This window comes from Crocuta crocuta, unplaced genomic scaffold (genome assembly GCF_008692635.1).
Source record: "Crocuta crocuta isolate KB4526 unplaced genomic scaffold, BGI_CrCroc_1.0 scaffold149, whole genome shotgun sequence".
Lineage (NCBI taxonomy): Eukaryota > Metazoa > Chordata > Mammalia > Carnivora > Hyaenidae > Crocuta > Crocuta crocuta.
Window position 1 is genome coordinate 2,176,012 of NW_027551561.1, and position 20,643 is coordinate 2,196,654.

The window sequence follows — 20,643 nt, forward strand, 5'->3', positions numbered from 1 at the left end:
ATCTTTATTAAAAAATTAATTTATTAAAAAATTAATAAATTTATTTAAAAAATTTATTATTGAGAGACAGAGTATGAGCATGGGAGAGGCAGAGAGAGGGGAGGACACAGAATCCAAAGGAGGCTCCAGGCTCTGAGCTGTCAGCACAGAGCCCAATGTGGGGCTTGAACTCACAGAGATCCTGACCTGAGCCAGTCAGACGTTTAACCGACTGAACCACCCAGGCGCCCCTTTATTATTTTTAAAGTGTATTTATTTTGAAAGAGAGAGGGGGCACATGAGTGGGGGGAGGGACTGAGAGAGAGGGAGAGAGAGAATCCTAAGCAGGCTCTGCACTGTCAGCATAGAGCTTGAGGTAGCGTAGAGCTTGATGCAGGGCTCCATCCACAAACCATGAGATCAAGACCTGAGCCGAAACCAAGAGTTGGATGCTTAACCCACTGAGCTACCCAGATGCACCTGTTTGATTTATTTTAATGTGTGTATATTTTTGAGAGAGTTAGTGTATGTATGTGCTTGAGCTGGGGAAGGGTAGAAGGAGAGGGAGGCCAAGGATCCCAAGCAGTCTCTGTGCTGTCAGTACCCTAACGTGGGGCTCAAACTCACAAACCACAAGATCATGACCTGAGCTGAAATCAAGTCAGATGCCAACTGAGTGAACCACCTAGACACCCCAATTTATTTATTTTTAAGTAAGCTCCATGCCCAGTATGGAGCCAAATGTGGAGCTTGAACTGATGACACTGAGATCAAGATCTGAGCTGAGATCAGAATCAGAAGCTTAGGGGCACCTGGGTGGCTTAGTCGGTTGAGCGTCCGACTTTCGCTTAGGTCATGATCTCGCGGTTCGTGGGTTCGAGCCCCGCGTCGGGCTCTGTGCTGACTGCCAGCTCGGAGCCTGGAGGCTGTTTCAGAGTCTGTCACTCCCTCTCTCTCTCTGGCCCTCCCCTGCTCACGCCGTCTCTCTCTCTCTCCTAGAAATAAATAAAAAAACAAAACAAAAAAAAAAAAGAATCAGAAGCTTAACCTACTGAGCCACCCAGGTCCCTGGGAAATACTTTGTAGCTATTAAAAGTCATGTTCTTGAGGGGCGCCTGGGTGGCTCAGTCAGTAAAGCATCCGACTTCAGCTCAGGTCATGATCTCATGGTTCGTGGGTTTGAGCCCCACATCGGTCTCTGTGCTGACAGCTAGCTCAGAGCCTGGAGCTGCTACGGATTCTGAGTCTCCCTCTCTCTCTGACCCTCCCCTGTTCATGCTGTCTCTCTCTCTCTCAGAAATAAATAAAACACTAAAAAAAAAAGTCATGTTCTTGAAAAAAAAATTTTATTCTATAAAATAAAATATTTTTCATAATAGGGAAAATAGGCAAGATATAAAACTTTATGGCAACTTGGCTATAAAAACTTGTATATACTTATCACAGACACATCTATGTTAAAATCTGAGAGGTTAGGTTCCTGTCGTTAAGCGTCTGACTTCGGCTCAAGTCATGTTCTCACAGTTTGTGAATTTGATCCCTTGTGTTGGGCTCTGTGCTGACAGCTCAGAGCCTAGAGCCTGCTTCAGATACTGTGTCTCCCTCTCTTTCTGCCCCTCTTCCCACTGGCACTCATTCTCTCTCTCAAAAATGAATAAACAATTTTTCTTAATGTTTTATTTATTTTTGAGAGAGAGAGAGAGCATGAGCAGGGGAGGGTCAGAGAGAGAGGGAGACACAGAATCCGAAGACAGGCTCCAGGCTCTGAGCTAGCTGTCAGCACAGAGCCCAATGCGGGGCTTGAACCCATGAACCACGAGATCATGATCTTAGCTGAAGTCAGACACTTAGCCGACTGAGCCACCCAGGCGCCCCAGCAATTTTTTAAAATCTGGGATGTTATAACTCATTGCTGGGTGCCTGTAGGTTAAGGCTGGTTTTTTAAAAAGCCAAGCTCCACAAAAACCAGGTTTCTATAGTTAGTTATTACTTTATCAGGAAACCAAAGGTAAATCCAGTGAAGACAATTTGATGTTTTGGCGCTTAGAGAGTAAGTTAGAGGAACTCCTTACTTGACACTTTGTTTCTCGTTTGAACTGATGTTATGTTAATTTATTATTCACTTCTAGAATCTCAGGATAGAGAGGGAATACATTCTGAAGTCTGCCCTGTATGTCTGGAGCCATATACTTTTTGCACCATGTGAATTTTAAGGATTCCTACTATATTCTCTGACCCTCAATATGTCCTCAGAGGTTGAGAATTTTGTTTTTATTTATTCTTTAAAGATTTTAAGCAATTTCTACACCCAAAATGGAACTGGGACTCAACATCCTGAGATCAGGAGTTACATGCTGTACAGACTGAGCAAGCCAGGTGGCCTTAGAGGTTGAGAATTTTAATACTTCTTTATTTTTTCAAGCATCCTTATTGACTTTTTTTCATGACCTGTTTGCCTCAAGGGGGGGGCAATACTACTTGCATGTTTTATTTCAATGAAGACCTTAGGAATTGGTTTTTAAGCAGTTAGCTTTTTAGTTTCTCTTTATAGGCTCCTCGATTCTTTTGCCTGATTAAGATTCTTTATTTCCTTAATTTTTTTTTTTTTTTTTTTTGGCTGTCAGAAATGAAATTGCAATCAGCAACCATAGGTTAAAAGAGATAGCCTTAGGGTGCCAGGGTGGCTCAGTTGGTTGAGCATCTAACTCAACCGAGGATTGTAGGATCGAGCTCAGCATCTGGCTCTGTGCTGAGCGTGGAGCCTGCTTGGGATACTCTCTCTCCCTTTGCCTATCTCCTCCACACACACGTATATTCTCTCTCCCTCCTTCCCCCAACCTCTAAAAAAATAAATGAAATGAAAAAAACAATTTTTAAAGAGATCGTGCCTGGCTGGCTGGCTCAGTTGGTAGAGCATGGGCCTCTTGATCTCAGGGTTGTAAATTTGAGCCCCATATTGGGCACAGAGCTCACTTTAAAAAAAAAACAAAGCAAAACTTAGCAATGTACATTCTAGATGTGAAGGGAAGGAATGTATGAGCCTGGTATAGATTAGTAGCAAGTTCTCCCCACCTCTTGGAAAAGCTGCTGGGATCTATGATAAAGGAGAGCTTGCTACATTTCCTGAGGTTGAAAAGAAGATTTCAACAAAACCTTAAACCTTATGCTACTCTGTAAATGGGATAGCACAGAATGTTTTGGGAAAACGAACAGAAAATCTCCATGTTGCTTTGTCTTTGATTCAGTATGGGAATATGCCCCGACTGGCCTGGTCTCTTAATGACCTTCTCTTCCTTCTCTGCTGCAGGTGCTAGGGAGCATCTTTTGAGGGTATGTTGTAGCTCCAGAGTATGATTTCAGTTTACCATAAGGAGAGGGGCTATCTTTTCTAGACTTTTTTTTTTTTCTGATTACTAAATGTGTTTGGGAAATGTTTAAAATCTGCATTTCATCTCCTGTGTAATACGTCTTTAAATAATAGCCTATTCTGTTTTTTTCCAGGGGTGAGCCCCTCCAGACTCCGAATAGGAGATCAAGAGTTTGATTCATTGCCTGCTTTACTGGAATTCTACAAAATACATTACTTGGACACTACAACGTTGATAGAACCAGTTTCCAAATCCAGGCAGGGTAGTGGAGTGATTCTCAGGCAGGAGGAGGCAGAGTATGTGCGAGCCCTCTTTGACTTTAATGGGAATGATGAAGAAGATCTTCCCTTTAAGAAAGGAGACATCCTGAGAATCCGGGATAAGCCTGAAGAGCAGTGGTGGAATGCGGAGGACAGCGAAGGCAAGAGGGGGATGATTCCAGTCCCTTACGTGGAGAAGTATAGACCTGCCTCCGCCTCAGTATCGGCTCTGATTGGAGGTAACCAGGAGGGTTCCCACCCGCAACCACTGGGTGGGCCGGAGCCTGGGCCCTATGCCCAACCCAGCGTCAACACTCCGCTCCCTAACCTCCAGAATGGGCCCATTTATGCCAGGGTAATCCAGAAGCGAGTCCCTAATGCCTACGACAAGACAGCCTTGGCTTTGGAGGTACATAATGTGCAAAATGTAGAAAGAAGAGATCTGCTACAGGGTCTCCCTTTCAGACCTCTTAGAGCTTTATAGGAATGCTGAATACAAGCAGCAGCATTGTGATGTTATAGATGTCAAACCATTAAGTACTGATTTTGGCATTTAATGTTGGGTTTTCTCTCTTTTGTAGAAAACCTGTTTTGGAATGAGTGAGCTTAAAATTGTATAATTGAATGTTCTGATTGATCTACTAAACATACTTTGACTTCTTTAACTCCACCTAAATTCACAGGAATTAACCTAAAATATTTTTTTCTCATCTACATTCTAATCTGATTCTTTCTTTCTGTTTATCGTTGTTGAAAATAAGATGGGCTCTAGTAAAGTCCTTAAATGGAATTTTCCCACGAAAACATAATGTGTTACTTTAGAGAGCATGGACTTTCTTACCATTGACTGACTGTTCATAAAGAGTTCAGGGGGAACAGAAAAGCCTAGTACAGGTAAGAAGAGGTACATCCCCAAAAGCACACATTCCTAGGAGCTGCAGGTTTACTTGCCTTTTGCTGTTTGGTACATTTTTACAGGCGAGAAGCTGGTTCTCCGGAGGAATGAATTCTTGCCTTTTACTGGTGACTAGTTAGTCTTGGTAGCCCATCTCCTCTGGCCAACCATTATTCTTTTATTCTTCATTTTAGAACTCATAGCATAGCTCTAACCTCCACCCTCCCTCCCTTTCTGAGTTATGCACAGCTAGTGGTTCATTGTAAAAGCTTGTACAAAAGTGGCATGCTATCCGTCTTTCAGAGCTTACTGATAGAATGTGAATCTAAGCAGGAAGCTAACTTTCAAGAGCACAGACTGAAGTTATGTGAGCACAGAGGAGCAGAGAAGGGGCAAAAGTATATTCTTATAAACTGAGATCTCTAAATGCTGTTGTTGTTTTTTTTTTCTTTTCTAAATGCTGTTTTCTTTGGATCATGTTCATACACTGAAGAGTAAGAGCTGCTTAGAAGTTAGCCTATAGAATAAGCTAGGGTCTATTTGAACCAGTCTCTGATCATACTGGACTTGAAGTTTTTCTTTTACATTCTGAATAGTGAATGCAAAGAGGGTTACCTGAGTCTTACAGATTATACTGAAAAATGTATTTTTAAACTGCTTGTTTTTAGAGATCATGTTGTGAGTTAAAAGTATTGTATTTCTGCTTTGGCGAGAAACGGACGTGTGTCATCTAGGGCACACCCCTCTTTTCCCACTTTTGAGTTTGGACATCCAATATGATGCTGTGCACATACATGACAGATGTAACTCTTGACATTTACTGCAGACCTTGTTAGCACTGGGCTAGAGTATGAAAATAGCACTCATGAAACAAGCCAGCCAAGGCCTAGGAGAGAATAAACAGTAATTTTGTCTCCATTCGCATTTCCTTTTTTTTTTTTTTTCCTTTAAAGTAATCTCAGTACCCAACATGGGGTTCAAACTCAAACCCTAAGACCCAAGAGTCACATGCTCTAGTGACTGAGCCAGCCAGGTGCTCTTGCATTTCCATTCATTCATTCATTCATTCATTCATTTGAGAGAGAGAGAGAGAGAGAGAGAGAGAGAGGGAGGGAGGGAGAGAATCTTAAGCAGGCTCCATGCTTGGTACAGAGCCTGATGCAGAGCTTGATCCCATGAGCCTGGGGTCATGACCTGAGTCAAAATCAGGAGTCACACCTTAAACCAAGTTTTTTTTTGTTGTTTTTTTTGTTGTTTTTTTAATTTTTTTTTGAGAATGACAGAGATTCGGGAAGGGGCAGAGAGTGAGAAGGGAGCAGGAGAATCCCAAGCAGGCCCTGTGCTGTCAGCTCAGAGCCTTACGTGGGGCTCGGACCCATGAACCATGAGATCATGACCTGAGCTCAAGTCAAGAATTGTATGCTTAACCAACTGAGCCAGGATCCCCAAGAGAATTGTTTTTAATGATGCCTGCCTTGACTAGAGGTTTTAGTGCTCAAAATGGTTGAGCTGCTCTCCCTACAATGAAACATAAATCTTGGAAAATAAATAAGTAGGAAATGGTTTATTATAAAAAAAGAAAATAATGTCTGATTTCAGTAAGTTTTGTTTTTTGGTTAGATATTGATTTTAAGCCACATATATTGATTGCTGACGTCGGCCTCTTTCGGATACCCCAAAGTAATAGCTTCGAAATACCTCATGAGCTTAAAAACACAGTGTTTGTTAGCATCATACAATTTTAGAGCTGGAAAGGACTTAGTATCTTTATTATATAAAAAGAACTGATGGTTAGAAAGATTGGATTGTTCAGACTAATTGGAGGTAGAGCTATAATGAACCCAGATCTCCTGTGGTGCCTTTTCTACCATGCACAATTTAATCTATGATTCTTTTTGTTTTTTAACAGTGCTGCTGCCCTTCTCACTGTAGGTGTTGTGTGATTGCACTAGCAGCATATCCTCACCTGTCGTGTGTGCGAGGATAGTCGTGCTTTCAGTACAGTACAGCTGCACAGTAGACACTTGTCTCCTGTTCTCCTCTCCCATGTCTGGGTTTTTGTTTTGTTTTGTTTTGTTTTTTAATGTTTTATTTATTTCTAAGAGAGAGAGAGAGAGACAGCGTGAACAGGGGAGGGTCAGAGAGACAGGGAGACACAGACTCCGAAACAGGCTCCAGGCTCCGAGCTGGCAGTCAGCACAGAGCCCGACGTGGGGCGCAAACCCACAAACTGCGAGATCATGACCTAAGCGAAAGTCAGACGCTTAACCGACTAAGCCACCCAGGCACCTCAACCCGTGTTCTGAGCTGTCAGCACAGAGCCTGATGCAGGGCTCAAACTCACGACTGCGAGGTCATGACCTGAGCTGAAGTTGGACGCTCAACTGACTGAGCCACCCAGGTACCCCAGACCAGCAGTCTTCAGACTGCTTCTCAGTATCTTAAGAATCCCCAAGAGATGCCTAGCCAGAGAGAGAAGCAGAGGATGCAAGGCTCTGGCTCCAACCAAAGCAACTGTTTTTAACTATGTTACATGTTTGGATCTCTCTAAGATTTTCTTTGAAGAAAGGATTTCTGTACTTAAATAAATTTAAAAAACAGTTCACGAACCACCTGGTCTCACTTAAAGATGAAGTTTTTCTGCATTGGTACATTAACTCTGACCACAATCCTCAACTGGAAAATAAATTCTTACATATTTCCTCTTTTCCTCTGCACCAGATTTCTCTAGTAAGAATGAAGGCTGTGGAAAGTAGGGATTGATTCCAGCTAACCACCAAAGTAGGGGTATTCCTCTGCCCACTATAGTTCTGTGGGTCAGTTGGTCACATCTGGGGGGAATAGAACTAAATCAGATACCAGCTGTTCCATTCTGGAGCCCCTGAGATTTTATTTTATTTAAAACAATTTTTTTTAATGTTTTATTTATTGAGACAGAAACAGAGCATGAGCGGGGGAGGGTCAGAGGGAGAGGGAAACACAGAATCCGAAGCAGGCTTCAGGCTCTGAGCTGTCAGCACAGAGCCTGATGTGGGGCTCGAACTCACGAACCATGAGATCATGACCTGAACTGAAGTCTGCCGCTTAACCAACTGAGCCACCCAGGCGCCCCACTCCTGAGATTTTAAATATGCAGTTATGCTGAGTGTTTTAAAGGAGAGCTACTGGAAATAAACACTAGGCTAGGGCAGTGGCACCTTTCATTTTTGTTCTTTGATTTTTGTTTACTGGTTCCTTGGAAGCTGGAATAGGACGAATCTTGTTTTGTAAATTGCAGATGTTAAAGTTAATTTGATACCTCTGTAGACTGTCCAAAACAATCAAATTATCTTTAAATCTACTAATTATGTAACTTACATTCTCCAATTCAACCTGGCATTTTGCCTTTGATAGATGATAAGACTTGAGAGTAATCAAGGAGCTTGTCAGGTATTCTTAGGTTTGGACCTGTTCCTCAGGGCACAGATGGGAAAGGTGTAAATGTGCTTTGGGGGCCAGATTATATGCATTAGTGGCTACATCAGCTCTGTCTCCCCCTGTGGAACTCCATGAAACCTAAGTTGTTAAGGCCTTTTGGCCTGTGTGTGGAGAATTGGAGTAAACACCCCAATTTTCCCTGTGAGAATAAAAATTCGAGATCGGAAAGTGTAAGAACATGAGTGGCAAGTGTTTGCTGTGTCAGTTTGGTTTGTCTTTTCCTATAATTGTAACTATAGATTTCTGTATTGTTCATTGAGACAGGTGTCTACTTTTCCTCTGCTTTCCATCCTTCTTGTACATTACCTTTATTTCAGTTCATAGAATCTCAGTTGGAGAAGACTTTGTAGGTAAACTGGCCTCTCAGACATTAAAGGCAGGCCTTCTGGTGTCTTCACAGGTGATTTTTATTAAAATTTTTTTTGCTTTAATGCTTATTTTTGAGAGAGAGAGTAAGTGGGGGAGGGGCAGAGAGCGAAGGAGACACAGAATCCTAAGCAGGCTCCAGGCTCTGAGTTGTCAGTCCAGAGCCCGATGTGAGGCTCGACCTCATGAACTGCGAGATCATGACCTGAACCAAAGTCAGATGTTTAACTGACTGAGCAACCCAGGCTCCCCTTCATAGGTGATTTTTAAACATCTGTTTGAATATCTTTACTTTTGGGGAACTTGTTATCAACACAGACGTATAGTCCATAGGTTCCAAACTTTCTTGGTTCATAGCACCTATAGTGTCTCTGTGTTTTTTTTTTTAAACTACTACTTTTTTTAAAAAATTTTTAATGTTTTATTTATTTCTGAGAGAGAGAGAGACAGAGACAGAGAGACAGCGTGAGCAGGGGAGGGTCAGAAATAGAGGGAGACACAGAATCTGAAGCAGGCTCCAGGCTCTGAGCTAGCTGTCAGCACAGAGCCCGACGCGGAATTCGAACCCATGAATTGTGAGATCATGACCTGAGCCGAAGTCGGATGCTTAACCAACTGAGCCACCCAGGCACCTTTTTTTTTCTTTCTTTTTTTTTTTTTTTTTTAATAATGTCTCAATAACATTTCACAGTGTCCCAGTCCAAAAGAAATACATGACAGTTGCATTTATTAAGTAAATGGGTTAAAAAATTTATATCCTAATAACTTAGTACCCATTTGAAAAATAATAAACATAATGGAAAGAAAACATTTTTAAAGATTTTTTAAAGTTTATTTTTGAGAGAGAGACAGAGCAAGTGGGGGAGGGACGGAGAGAGAGGGAGAGAGAGAATCCCAAGCAGGCTCCACACTGTCAGCACAGAGCCTGACTTGGGGCTCAAACCCATGAACTATGAGATAATGACCTGAGCTGAAGCCAAGAATAGGATGCTTAACCAACTGAGCCACCCAGGCTCCCCAAGAAAACAATATTTTAATTTTAATCTCAAATAATTACAGTTACTTAACTAACAAGATGTGTACATCTAGGGGTACCAGGATGGCTCAATTGGTTAAGCATCCAGCTTTGGCTCAGGTTATGATCTCATGGTTCATGAGTTTGAGCCCTGCATTGGGCTCTCTGTTGTCAGTGCAGACCCTGCTTTGGATCCTCTGCCTCCCTTTCTCTCTGCCCCTCCCTTGCTCATGCTCTTTCTCATTCTCTCTCTCTCACAACTAAGTAAAAACATTTTAAGAAAAGAAAAAAAAAAAAGTCATGTACATCTATTAGACACCATATAGTTTTCAAACTTGAGATCATATTGAACACTGCCACCTCGTTTCTTGTTCAACACTTATTTCATGAGGTACTTGTTTTGTGTCATAGCAGCTGCCACCCAGCTTCACATCTTTGAAAGGGATGTTGTGCAGTCTAATGTAGAAATTGTCAACTGCCTTGAGCTAGTAGTTCACATGGCATAGTAGATGTCAACTATTGCTGTTTCCCTCAAAACTTGATGTTGTGGCACCCTCTGAATTTGCTACAGTGCCTCTGACGCCACAGTTTGGGAACCTTGGATCTAGTTCATTGTGTTAGTTTTTAGAACATTCTTGGGGGGCCTGGCTGGCTGAGTTGAACATGCGACTCTTTATCTTGGAGTTGTGAGTTCGAGCCCCACGTTCGGTGTAGAGATTACTTAAAAATAAAGTCTTTAAAGAAAAACAAAAAAGAGGGACTCCTGGGTGGCTCAGTCAGTTAAGCATCCGATTCTTAATTTCGGGTCAGGTTATGATCTCCCAGTTCATGGGATGGAGCTGACAGCACAGAGCCTGCTTGGGATTCTCTCCCTGTCTCTCTCTTCTGTCTCTCTGCCGCTCTCCCCTCTCCCCATCAAAATAAATAAATAAACTTTAAAAAGAAAAGGAAATTCTTTACATTTAGCTAAAAATGTATCTAGTATATGTAGTTACCTCTGCAACTTGCACCAGGGGGACAGAGAACTTAGCTTTAGGCATTATCAGCTGTTGAGCTAGAGAAGATCTTTGCTGACTTGAACTAGAATTAGGGTAAGACTGGGGTGCCTGGGTGGCTCAGTCAGTTAAGTGTCCAGCTTTGGCTTAGGTCATGATCTCATGGTTTGTGAGTTTGAGCCCCGTGTTGGGCTCTATGCTGACAGTTCAGAACCTGGAGCCTCCTTCAGATTCTGTGTCTCCCCCTCTCTCTGTCCCTCCCCATGGCAATATCAGTCCATCTCTGAGGAAACTGAATCTTTAAGGCCAAATTGGTTGTTTCCATTGATTTGTAAGACTGTGGATGTACTCTAAATATTACCTATTTCCTTAGATGAGTGATCTGCAAACTTTTTCAGTAAAGGGCTTTACAGACCATATGGTTTCTGTTACAACCACTCAACTGTCATTATAGCAAAAAAGCAGCCATAGACAAAACAATAGATGAGTTTGCTGTGTTCTGAGAGAACTGTTTACAGAAACAGGCAGCAAGCTGGATTTGGCTCCTGGGCCATAGTTTGCTGACCCCTGTCTTAGATTGCTGTCATTTTCTTAACTTTTGTTCTCCTCCAGCCAAATCTGGAAGTGTTTCAAACACACGTGTTCTTGGTGTGTTTGAAAATGTCTGAAGTCAAGGCCTCTGTATTCCATCTCTGTATTTCCGTGGTTCTATTTATATGAATTTATATGGGTTTCCTGTCAGAGCTCACTGGAATCCTGCAGCAAGTTAGGATCAAAGAAGCACTGGTGATTGTTGGTGCCTTTCCTGTTAGATAGCAGGGACCAACACTAGGAAAGTAGTCACCTGAGGTTACACCAGCAAAGGAGATCACACAGTTCCCTGATGTCTTCTGTTGAGCGAGTACCAAAAATTAATGCTAATTGGGTTCCAGTATCTTTCTCACTATAATGAGAGCTCACTGGTGAATATCAGTTGGGTGGTCTTTTGCTCCTGGACCAATTGTAGATCTGACTACATGTGTACCAAAATTGTGATTTACCTTGCGAACTACACAAGAAACCAGGATTCATCAAGTTCCCTAGGAGTGAAAACACTGAAGTCACCGCATTCAGCCCTCTTTATAGATGATGCCCTGATTTACTTGCACACTTGCTTCTAACACATGACATAGGATCAGGACAGTGTAACAGTGCCTCAGTGAAAGAACCATCACTATCTCTCCTTTACAAGGTGGCGGTGAAGTCTGCCTTGTAAAAAGAAAGGTTAACTGGTGCTTCAAATCCCTTATAAGGTCTTCCTTATTCATTGATAGGCAAATTAGGGGTTTTTCCATCTATAACTTGAATTTTGAAATCAGTAGTGTTAGAAAACAGTTATTACTGCACTTACTGATTAGTACATTCGTTTGTGTCTTAAGATTATAGCATATCTGGGGCAATCACTCTGTTTTGCTTTCTTTGTCTTTGAAGAAGCACGACAAGCTTTGAACCCATATATGTCCTCCTCACCCTCCTTGGTGTGGCCTTGGAAATCCTGCTTTAGAAAGTTGTTGCCTAACAGGAGGAAAAGCGTGAATTCTCGTGTGTGTCTGATTTGGAGGAAAAACCGCACTTTGTGTAGCCTGTGTTTTTAGACTGCCCTGTCACCTCCTGCGCTCCCCCAACCTGCACGCTTGACAGTCACCTGGTCTTCCAAACTATGGAAGTACTAGGGCCTCACGTGATCTAACGATAGTCATGTTGCCTTTGGGATTTGCCTTTTCTTGACCCTAGGAGTCCCCATGTGTTTCTGTATTATTTCAGTACAAAGACTCCATATTTATTTTTGATAAGGTCTTGCTTGAAGTATTTGTACTTAAAGACCACTTTGGACAGGTTAAGTAGCCCAATTGATGCTTACAATTTTCTCTTTTACCCATTTAAATATCAGAATTGCTTCAAAAAAAATTTGTTTCAGAGTTTTGCCAGCCTTTGTTTCACTCCCTGATGTTTGGGCCTCTCTGCCAAGAACCTAATCAACTATAAAAAAAAGTTTTGGATTTCAGAATATGGTGTGGTTTTCCTGAGCCTCTGTAGGGTAGAGCCAAGAGACCATGTGCATTTGGGAGATGGCTCTGGTGTGTCCCAAGGTCTAATCTGTACAGAATCCTCACCAGTAACATCTTGCACTGTTTCTCTGTTTGACCTCTTAAAGAAGAAAAGTCTGCGGGCAGGGCAGCAGGATCCAGCCTGTGTGTGGAGAAGCTGGTGTGGTTCTGTGGGACTGATAGCAGCGGAGTCTGGACTAGTCCACTTTTCAGCCAGCCCTTCACTTCTTAGAGCCCTGTGGGATGAGATTGGAGATAGCATGTTGAATGCTTAAAAATAAAGACAATATAACATTGAGAGGAAAGTGTTTAAATCTAGATTTTGGGGGTGCATGGGTGGCTTATGTGTCTGACTCTTGGTTTTGGCTCAGGTCATGATCTCAGAGTTTGTGGATTCAAGCCCCACATCAGCCTCCATGCGTGACAACGTGGGGGCTGCTTGAGATTCTCTCTCTCTCTCTGCCCCTCTTCCAGTCGCTCTCTCTCAAAATAATCAAACTTGGAAAAAAAATGAATAAAATAAACCTAGATTTTGGTATCAAATAGAATGGTGGGCTTAAGGGTATAGCCTGAAGAACCATCTTCTAAAAAACACACAGAAAATCCGGGTGAAATACAACAACTTTTTATCTTTTTATTTAGATGTGAAATAATTTGAGGGGGTGGGTTAGGAGAAAAAAAAAAGATATGAAATCATTTGGTAAAAGGTACTGATCCCGAGTATACAGCTTGGAGTTTTACATGTGTGTGCACCTATGTGATAACCACCAAGATGAAAGTATAAAACATTTCCAGTACTCCAGAATGTTCCCTCATGTCTCTTTTGTCGGTTTTTAATATCAGTAAAATGATGGATTCAGATATGACAGCTGTTAGGGGTGTTAGTTGTTGTGAAACTAGCTTTTTTTCCCACCTAAGTAAGCTCTTCACCCAATGTGGGGCTTGAACTCACTACCCTGAGATCAAGAGTCACATGCTCTACTGACTGAGCCAGCCAGGCACCCCGTCAAATCAACTTTTTAGACTGGTCCCTTGTCCTCATCTGGAGGGGAACTTAATGTGAGTGGCCATTTAGATTTTTGACATGAGCATACACATCCCCTAGGTATATTATTCTGTCTAGCTACCAGAATAGAACTTAGCATGACATGAGTATCTTAGCAGAAAATACAAATAAATACTAAAATGGGGGAAAGAAGTCCTGCACTTGATATAATTGACCTTAGAATAGCAAGGGGCTAGCAGTACAGTGACATTGATTCCAGCGGTATGATAGGGAGGAGGGTAGGGAGTCCAAGGATAGTTGACAGGTCAGAAACCAGGAAAATTCACTACAGAATAGTCAGATGTTATGGAGTGGATGTTGTACGTGGTGCAACACTGTAAGAGGGGGTTTTTTGCTTTTCTTTTTTTTTAAATTTATTTCTGAGAGTGGGAGAGAGACAGCGTGAGCAGGGGAGGGTCAGAGAGAGGGAGATACAGAATCTGAAGCAGGCTCCAGGCTCTGAGCTAGCTGTCAGCACAGAGCCTGATGTGGGGCTCGAACCCACAAACTGTGAGATCATGACCTGAGCCGAAGTCAGATGCCCAACTGACTGAGCCACCCAGGCACCCCTGTAAGAGTTTTAAAAAGAAAGGAGCAATGGGGTGCCTGGGTGGCTTAGTCGGTTAAGCATCCAACTCTTGGTTTCAGCTTGGGGGGTTTGGCTGTGGTTGTGGCTTGCAGTTCATGAGTTTGAGCCCTGTGTTGGGCTGCATGCTGACAGTACCGAGCCTGCCTGGGATTCTCTTTTTTTGCCTCTCTCTCTGGGTCTTCCTCACTCTCTCTCTCAAAAATAAATTTAAAAACTTAAGAAAAAATAAGAAAGGAGCAAGTGAAAGTCTGAGAAGTAGGGAGTGTGCCTGGCTGGCTCAGTCCGTGGAATGTGCAACTCTTGAGCTTGGGGTTGTGAGTTCAAGCCCCCACGTTAGGCCTAGAGTTTACTTTAAAAATTAAAAATAAATAAATAAAAGGGGGGTGCCTGGATGGATCAGTCAGTTAAGTGTCTGACTTCGGCTCAGGTGATGATATCACAGTTCAGGAGTTTAAGCCCTGTGTTGGGCTCTGTGCTCACAGCTCATAACCTGGAACCTGCTTCAGATTCTGTGTCTCCATCTCTCTCTGCCCCTCCTCCACTTGTGTTCTGTCTTTCTGTCTCTCTCAAACATAAATAAACATTAAAAAATTTAAAAATAAATAAAATTTGGGAACTAGAATTAGGGGTATAAAAAGAAATCTTTTAGATTATTTTTACTAGCTAAAAAAGTGTCACTTGAAGCCTGATCTTCCTCTCCCTAGAAGACTAAAGGAGTTTCTTGACTTGTCACGGTTGGCTTGCTTGGGCATCAGGAACCCTGAAGGAGAAGAGTGCTGAGAATAAAGAGCCCTGGTGCCAGCAGCCCGCAGGGACTGCATGTGCATGCAAAGCTGGGCGTGCAGCATTGTCCTTTCTTCTCCCCTTAAACCATCAGCCGCAGTCTTCACAACGTCAGCAGGCTGAGCTGCTGCCTTTTCTCACCTGTGTATTTTGTCCCATTTTTCTCAATATTCTCTAGTTTCTGTCTTCCTTTTCTCAGCATCCTATGACCCCCGCAACCACCTTAGGCCTCTCTGGTTCTCAGATAGTTCTTCAGGAAATTGTAGACAGGCCAGTAGGCAAACTGTTTCTTTGAGCAAGATCAGGCTGGTTTTACAGAAGGCCTTGGTCCTAAGCTTGAGTTCACTTTAGCCAGTAGTTGTCCTATAGACATTCTTAGGGAATCCTGAAGGTCATGGGAGCATAATTTCAAAGTTCCTGCTCTGGTAGAAAGAGATAAATTGGCTTTGGAACCAATACTTCTGGGCTCAAATCCCAGCCCTGCTACTGGCTGTGTGACCTCATGTAAATCCTGTAATTGGCCAGATTCAGTTTTATCATCTATAAATTGAAAAGTTCCTGTCTTACAAGGTTACTATAAAGACTAGAAAATAGCTTATATAAAATATTTTCTACAGTAGGGGTGCCTGGCTGGCTCAGTCAGTAGAGCATGTGATACTTGATCTCAGGGTTGTGAATTCAAACCCCGTGTTGGATCTTGGAGCTTACTTAAAAACAACAACAACAACAAAAAGAAACACCTCTACAGTACTTAATGAAAGTACAATAAATAGTGGCTATTAATTTAATAAAACCAAATGAACAGTTATACTGAGAAACTTCTTGTATGCTCAGAACTCAGATGTTGATAATTGAAGGATAAAGTTCTCTATTCCAGTGTCATATGGGGCCTGATTTCACCATTGTTCAATATTTTGTCACAGGATGAATCCATTCATCAGACTGATTTTGTCTTAAGTTTTATAGGAGAATAGACATATATCCTAGATTGTCAAAACGTTATAGTTGATGTTGCAAAGGAAGCTTTCCATAGCAGAAGCAAAACATAATGTCTCCTTAATGACTAGGTACCAAGTGGCATTGAAGGAGCAACAAGGTCTGTTAGTACATGGTGGGGTGGGTGGGGGTGGAGAGCTAGCAGGCATTGACCTGCCAGGTAGAGCTTGTTGAAGAAGATGGGGACTTTGCAGGGAGCTGATGGAATGTGGAGTTTTGGCCTATACCTGCCCAAGTGGGAAAAGTCTTACCTTGATAGGAAGGTGATAGGAACACTTCATTTTCTGGGACCAGATGAACTTGATTTCCATGATTATCTTCTCCTCTGCAGGCACTAGTGGGTCGTGATGTGTATACATGAGTGGGTTGAGGGATTGTGCTGCGCTTGTATGCCAGTAAGGGTGGGGGACGTCTCCATCTAGGCCACGGCCTGTGGGCCAAACAGCAAGCTAAGGGTAGTGGGTACCAAGAAGAGGAATACTGGGTCATTCTGGTTGGGATTGCTCATCCAGAGATGATTAAAATTTCCAAAAAGTGTCATTTTCTAGGATCCTTTATATTTTCTGCACTCTGTTTTTCTGCACTGCTAAAATCACTCTTCTTCCTTCTGCCTGCACTAACCACAAGTAATCAGTCTGGTGGCTGGGGCTTGGGAGGCAACAAATAGCCATTTCTATAATGTCAGCCCTAGAGCAATCACGTGGGCAGGGTATGCCTAACCAGAGAATGGAGTTTTTCAGTTTGCATTCATAACTGGAAATAAAGCGCTTTCCTTATTCTCCTCCTGCAGGTCGGTGAGCTGGTAAAGGTTACGAAGATTAATGTGAGTGGTCAGTGGGAAGGGGAGTGTAATGGCAAACGAGGTCACTTCCCATTCACACATGTCCGTCTGCTGGATCAACAGAATCCTGATGAGGACTTCAGCTGAGTATAGCTCAACAGTTTTGCTGACAGATGGGAACAATCTTTTTTTTTTTTTTTTCCAATTGTCTATACAGTTTTCTTACAGACATCAAAGCAGTCTAGTTTATATAAGCATTCTGTTACCTGTGATCTTTTTTAGACTGAACTACTCCATCTCTAGTCTCATTTACCATATTCAGGGTACGAAACTGGAGGGCTCGTGTGTTAACTTCTGAATTGGCAATTTTAGGTGATAGCAGCCATGCCTGAGTGTATCAGAAGGGATGGGTATTTTGCATCCTTTCCCTCAGGTGGTGCAGATCAACCTGTGGAAAACTGATGGACACGAGAGGAATATTGCACACTGCTTACCCTGATTTATTCAATGGTTTTGTTTTCATTTTGAAATCATGCTAGCAAAAGGCGATAGACTGTTCCCTTCCACCCCCATGAAGTAATATTGCACCGTGTGAATAGGAAGTACCCAGTGGGATTGCTTTTTCATTTATAGAACATGACCACTGTGTGACTCATTCTGACAGTTCAGATCCTGAGATTTCCGAGGACACTACTAGAGGCATTTGTCTTCCTTCCTAGTCAATGCTTCATACTTTTTCTTGGGATTCTTTAAATCCTTGTCATTCTTTCCCCCAAACCTACAAATATGTTCATTCTCAAGAAAAGTATTTTTCATTCCAGATGACAAGCAGGATGTGCAGAGCACTTTATTCAGTGCATAGCTTTAAGCCAGTATTGGATTCACCGAGTGGACACCCAAACTCCCAGCTTTCTGCCTTCCCTCAAGGGGTCATAGTAGGTTCACACTGCTACCACAGCTAAATAAACTCCTGGCTAATGGGATCCAGTAGGGCCATTTTTCTCTTGAGTGCCAGAATCCTGTTAGGGGACTCTTTGAAATTCTTAGCTTCTACTTGCTTGGAGTGGAAGGACCAATCACTTAGAATATTCCATAGAGGGTTGTAGGGCCAAATTCTGCCCTTTGCTTTATGTGCAACTTGTATACAAGTCAGGTTAAAATTACATGAGTTTGGGGTAGAGTTAGTGCTTTTCAAAACATTTGAACCAATCATAAATTATGTAGTATTCATTTTACATGGCCAGAATAGTGCTTGAAGTACATTACATTATCACCTGCCTTCATTTTTGGCTCTTTTTCTTTGTGCTCCAGTTTAGTTTACAAATCCTTTCAAGTATGGAAGGTTTATGTGGGGTCAGGTGCTCCAAAGAATTGACTTCTGAGACCAAAAATGATCTAGGCTATTTAGACTACAATATGAAACCTTCAAAGTTAGTTCCCAGTCTAGAAAAGCACTTACTGGTCTATGGTGTGGTATGACCCATAGAAACACCTTATATTTTGCTTTGGGCCTCATTTTAGAAAAGTAATATATCTTTCGAATTGTTTTTACGTAGGTTTATGATTAATAATGCATTCTTTGAACTATACCAAATCATGGTATCCCAGTGACTAGCACAATGCCTGGCATAGTCGGTGTGCAGATGTCTGTGTGAGTGAATGAGGGGTGCACAGAAGCTCATTATACAGCACAGGGAAGCCGGCTGACACAGGATTACATACCACAAGCAAACTAATGAGTTGACGCTAATTTATTTTTACCTCACACTAAGGTAATGCTTGATAAAAATATTAATACTCAACTTTTAAAAGTTAGCACAGTGCAATGCACATAGTGGGTGCTCAATAATGTTAAATGAACAGATTTGCAATACTAGACTTAATTCCATCTGACTACTCTTAAATTTTCAGTTAGAGCAGAGATACTGTAAAATTCAAATTCAAATCCACATTAAATCTTGTTTTCCTGAAAGTATGACATCTAAAATACTTGTAGAAAAACCTTGTCATAAACTGATTTGAATGTGTGTATTTTCTTTTGCCTTTGACTTTGATATTGGCTTGGATATGTCTTCATCATATGTAATATTAGTGGAACATTCAGCTCTACCCAAATCGTAAGAATTTCTCAATGATCAGATGACTGAAAGCCATTATATGAACTGTTGGGTTGGATTTGGCTGGGTGTGTCAGTTGTTGGACCTTAATCAAAGGACTTCTAAAAAGTATGTTCCAAAAGCAAATGCTAGAATCCTATTCAAGTGCATATGTACATTGTGACAGAGCAAAGTAAACTGTAATTGGCTGCTATATTTTATATAATCATTTCTGCAAAAGCCCAGTTTTTGGATACTAATATTTGACATGGTTAATTCTTATTAATTTGTTGGAATTGTTTATTGTTAATAATGCAAATAGATAATTTTTAATTATCCTTAAGTAACATTTCACTATTAATGGTTTGAAGTGGGTGATAAGCAAACCAATTTGAAATAAAATATGAACATGTGCCATTGTATTATAACACTATACACTTTCTTGACAGTTAAATTTAAAAAAATGTTTTTTTGTAGCATGTATTGTATATGTTTATAGTATATGTAGTAAATAAAAATATGGCCAAATGTTTGGCTTGGTGATCTTTTGAAGAAAGTAATCTTTGAATATTTTTCACAAAAGAGCTAAATCTTTTATGCTTAGGGAATAAGAGGTGTGTACATTCTACAGCCTACAATCATATAATCAGATAAAAAAAACAGTTATATATAATCTGTGGGTACTCATTAAAGATTAGGTTAATCATTGGTGATATTCTGAAGGGCCTCCAAAAGTCATGAAATAAATTGATTTGAGAGGAACATAAAAGATTATGTAATGATCAAAAAGCTGGAATAATGTGGACAGAGAACATCAGACTTGTCCAGAAATGGTTATATGTGGGTGTAAAGAAAGTAAGGATATGGTAGGGGACTTTATAAAGCAAATGAGAAGTTTAGACATTATATAATAGGTTTTTAGAATGTTAGTGTAGATAGATATACAGTGTAATTTCTCCTTTTTTATGTAAGTAGCACGTTTTCAGGATAATTTAGTAAATACCCCCAAAAAAGGCTAAACGTTATGTTTTTTCCATTCTTTGTCAAAGCACGTGTATATATTCAGACACACACAGTATGACACTAAATATACCTAACAGGTTGGCATTATCCTCTAGTTTTGTGTCCTATGGGTGGCGAAGTTTTAAAAAGAAAAAGACAGGGCCACCTGGCTGGCTCAGTCACTACAGCATGCAACTCTTAACCTGGGGGTTGTGAGTTTGAGCCCCAAGTTGGGTATAGAGATTACTTTAAAAAAATGAAAAGGACGAGTTTTGCCAATTACTTGGACCCAAAATAAAACATCTCGTTACCGTAAGCAGATTGTCAACGCAGAGTTAAATAAAGGAATCTCCCCCAAAGGGAGCCAACTTTGCCATAAACAAGCTTAACAAGGTGATTTAAGTATGTTTTGATTTTTTTTATCAATAAAAAATAAAGTGTTAAAATCTTGTTTTAATATGTTGAGTGTTGGGTTCCTTCGCATAACTTTGAGTGCTCTTACCTCTCTTACATTTATGACCCTGATTTTTCAGATTAAATTCTATTCCTTTTACAGATACGAAGAGAGAAGAAGCCCCCTCTGTAGAAGAAAATGCGAAAATAGGCCTCTTAAGTTTGGCAGGAGAAGGCCTAGTATTTGGAGCTCTACTGCCGTACATACCCTGAAGATAGAAGTGGGTAAAGGGCTAACAAGAACTTACCATTGGGAAGTAAGGTTCCTAAGGAGAGCAATGGTCGAGGGTCCTGCAGGCATACAGGATGAAAGCAAGCATCCAGCCTGGGCTTCTGATCAAGGGGGTGCTTCCAGTATTTCTGTAGTTGGCCTCATTTTCTTAGACTTGAGGTTTGCATTGAATCCTAGCAAGGTGGGCACTAGAATTTTGACCAAACGGTCAAAGGTAAACTGGC

The 20,643-nt window shown here is 41.4% G+C and overlaps 1 protein-coding gene across 1 annotated transcript in view; it reads left to right on the plus strand.

Moving 5' to 3' along the window:
* The window catches only part of CRK (CRK proto-oncogene, adaptor protein), a 28,367-nt gene extending 8,176 nt beyond the window's left edge, over nt 1-20,191 (plus strand). The window contains exons 3-4 of the mRNA XM_077749827.1: nt 3,481-4,016; nt 16,646-20,191. Coding sequence (XP_077605953.1) covers nt 3,481-4,016; nt 16,646-16,783 — 674 coding nt within the window. The 3' untranslated portion in view covers nt 16,784-20,191. The remainder of the gene's footprint in view (nt 1-3,480; nt 4,017-16,645) is intronic.
* Nucleotides 20,192-20,643: the final 452 nt, after the last annotated feature.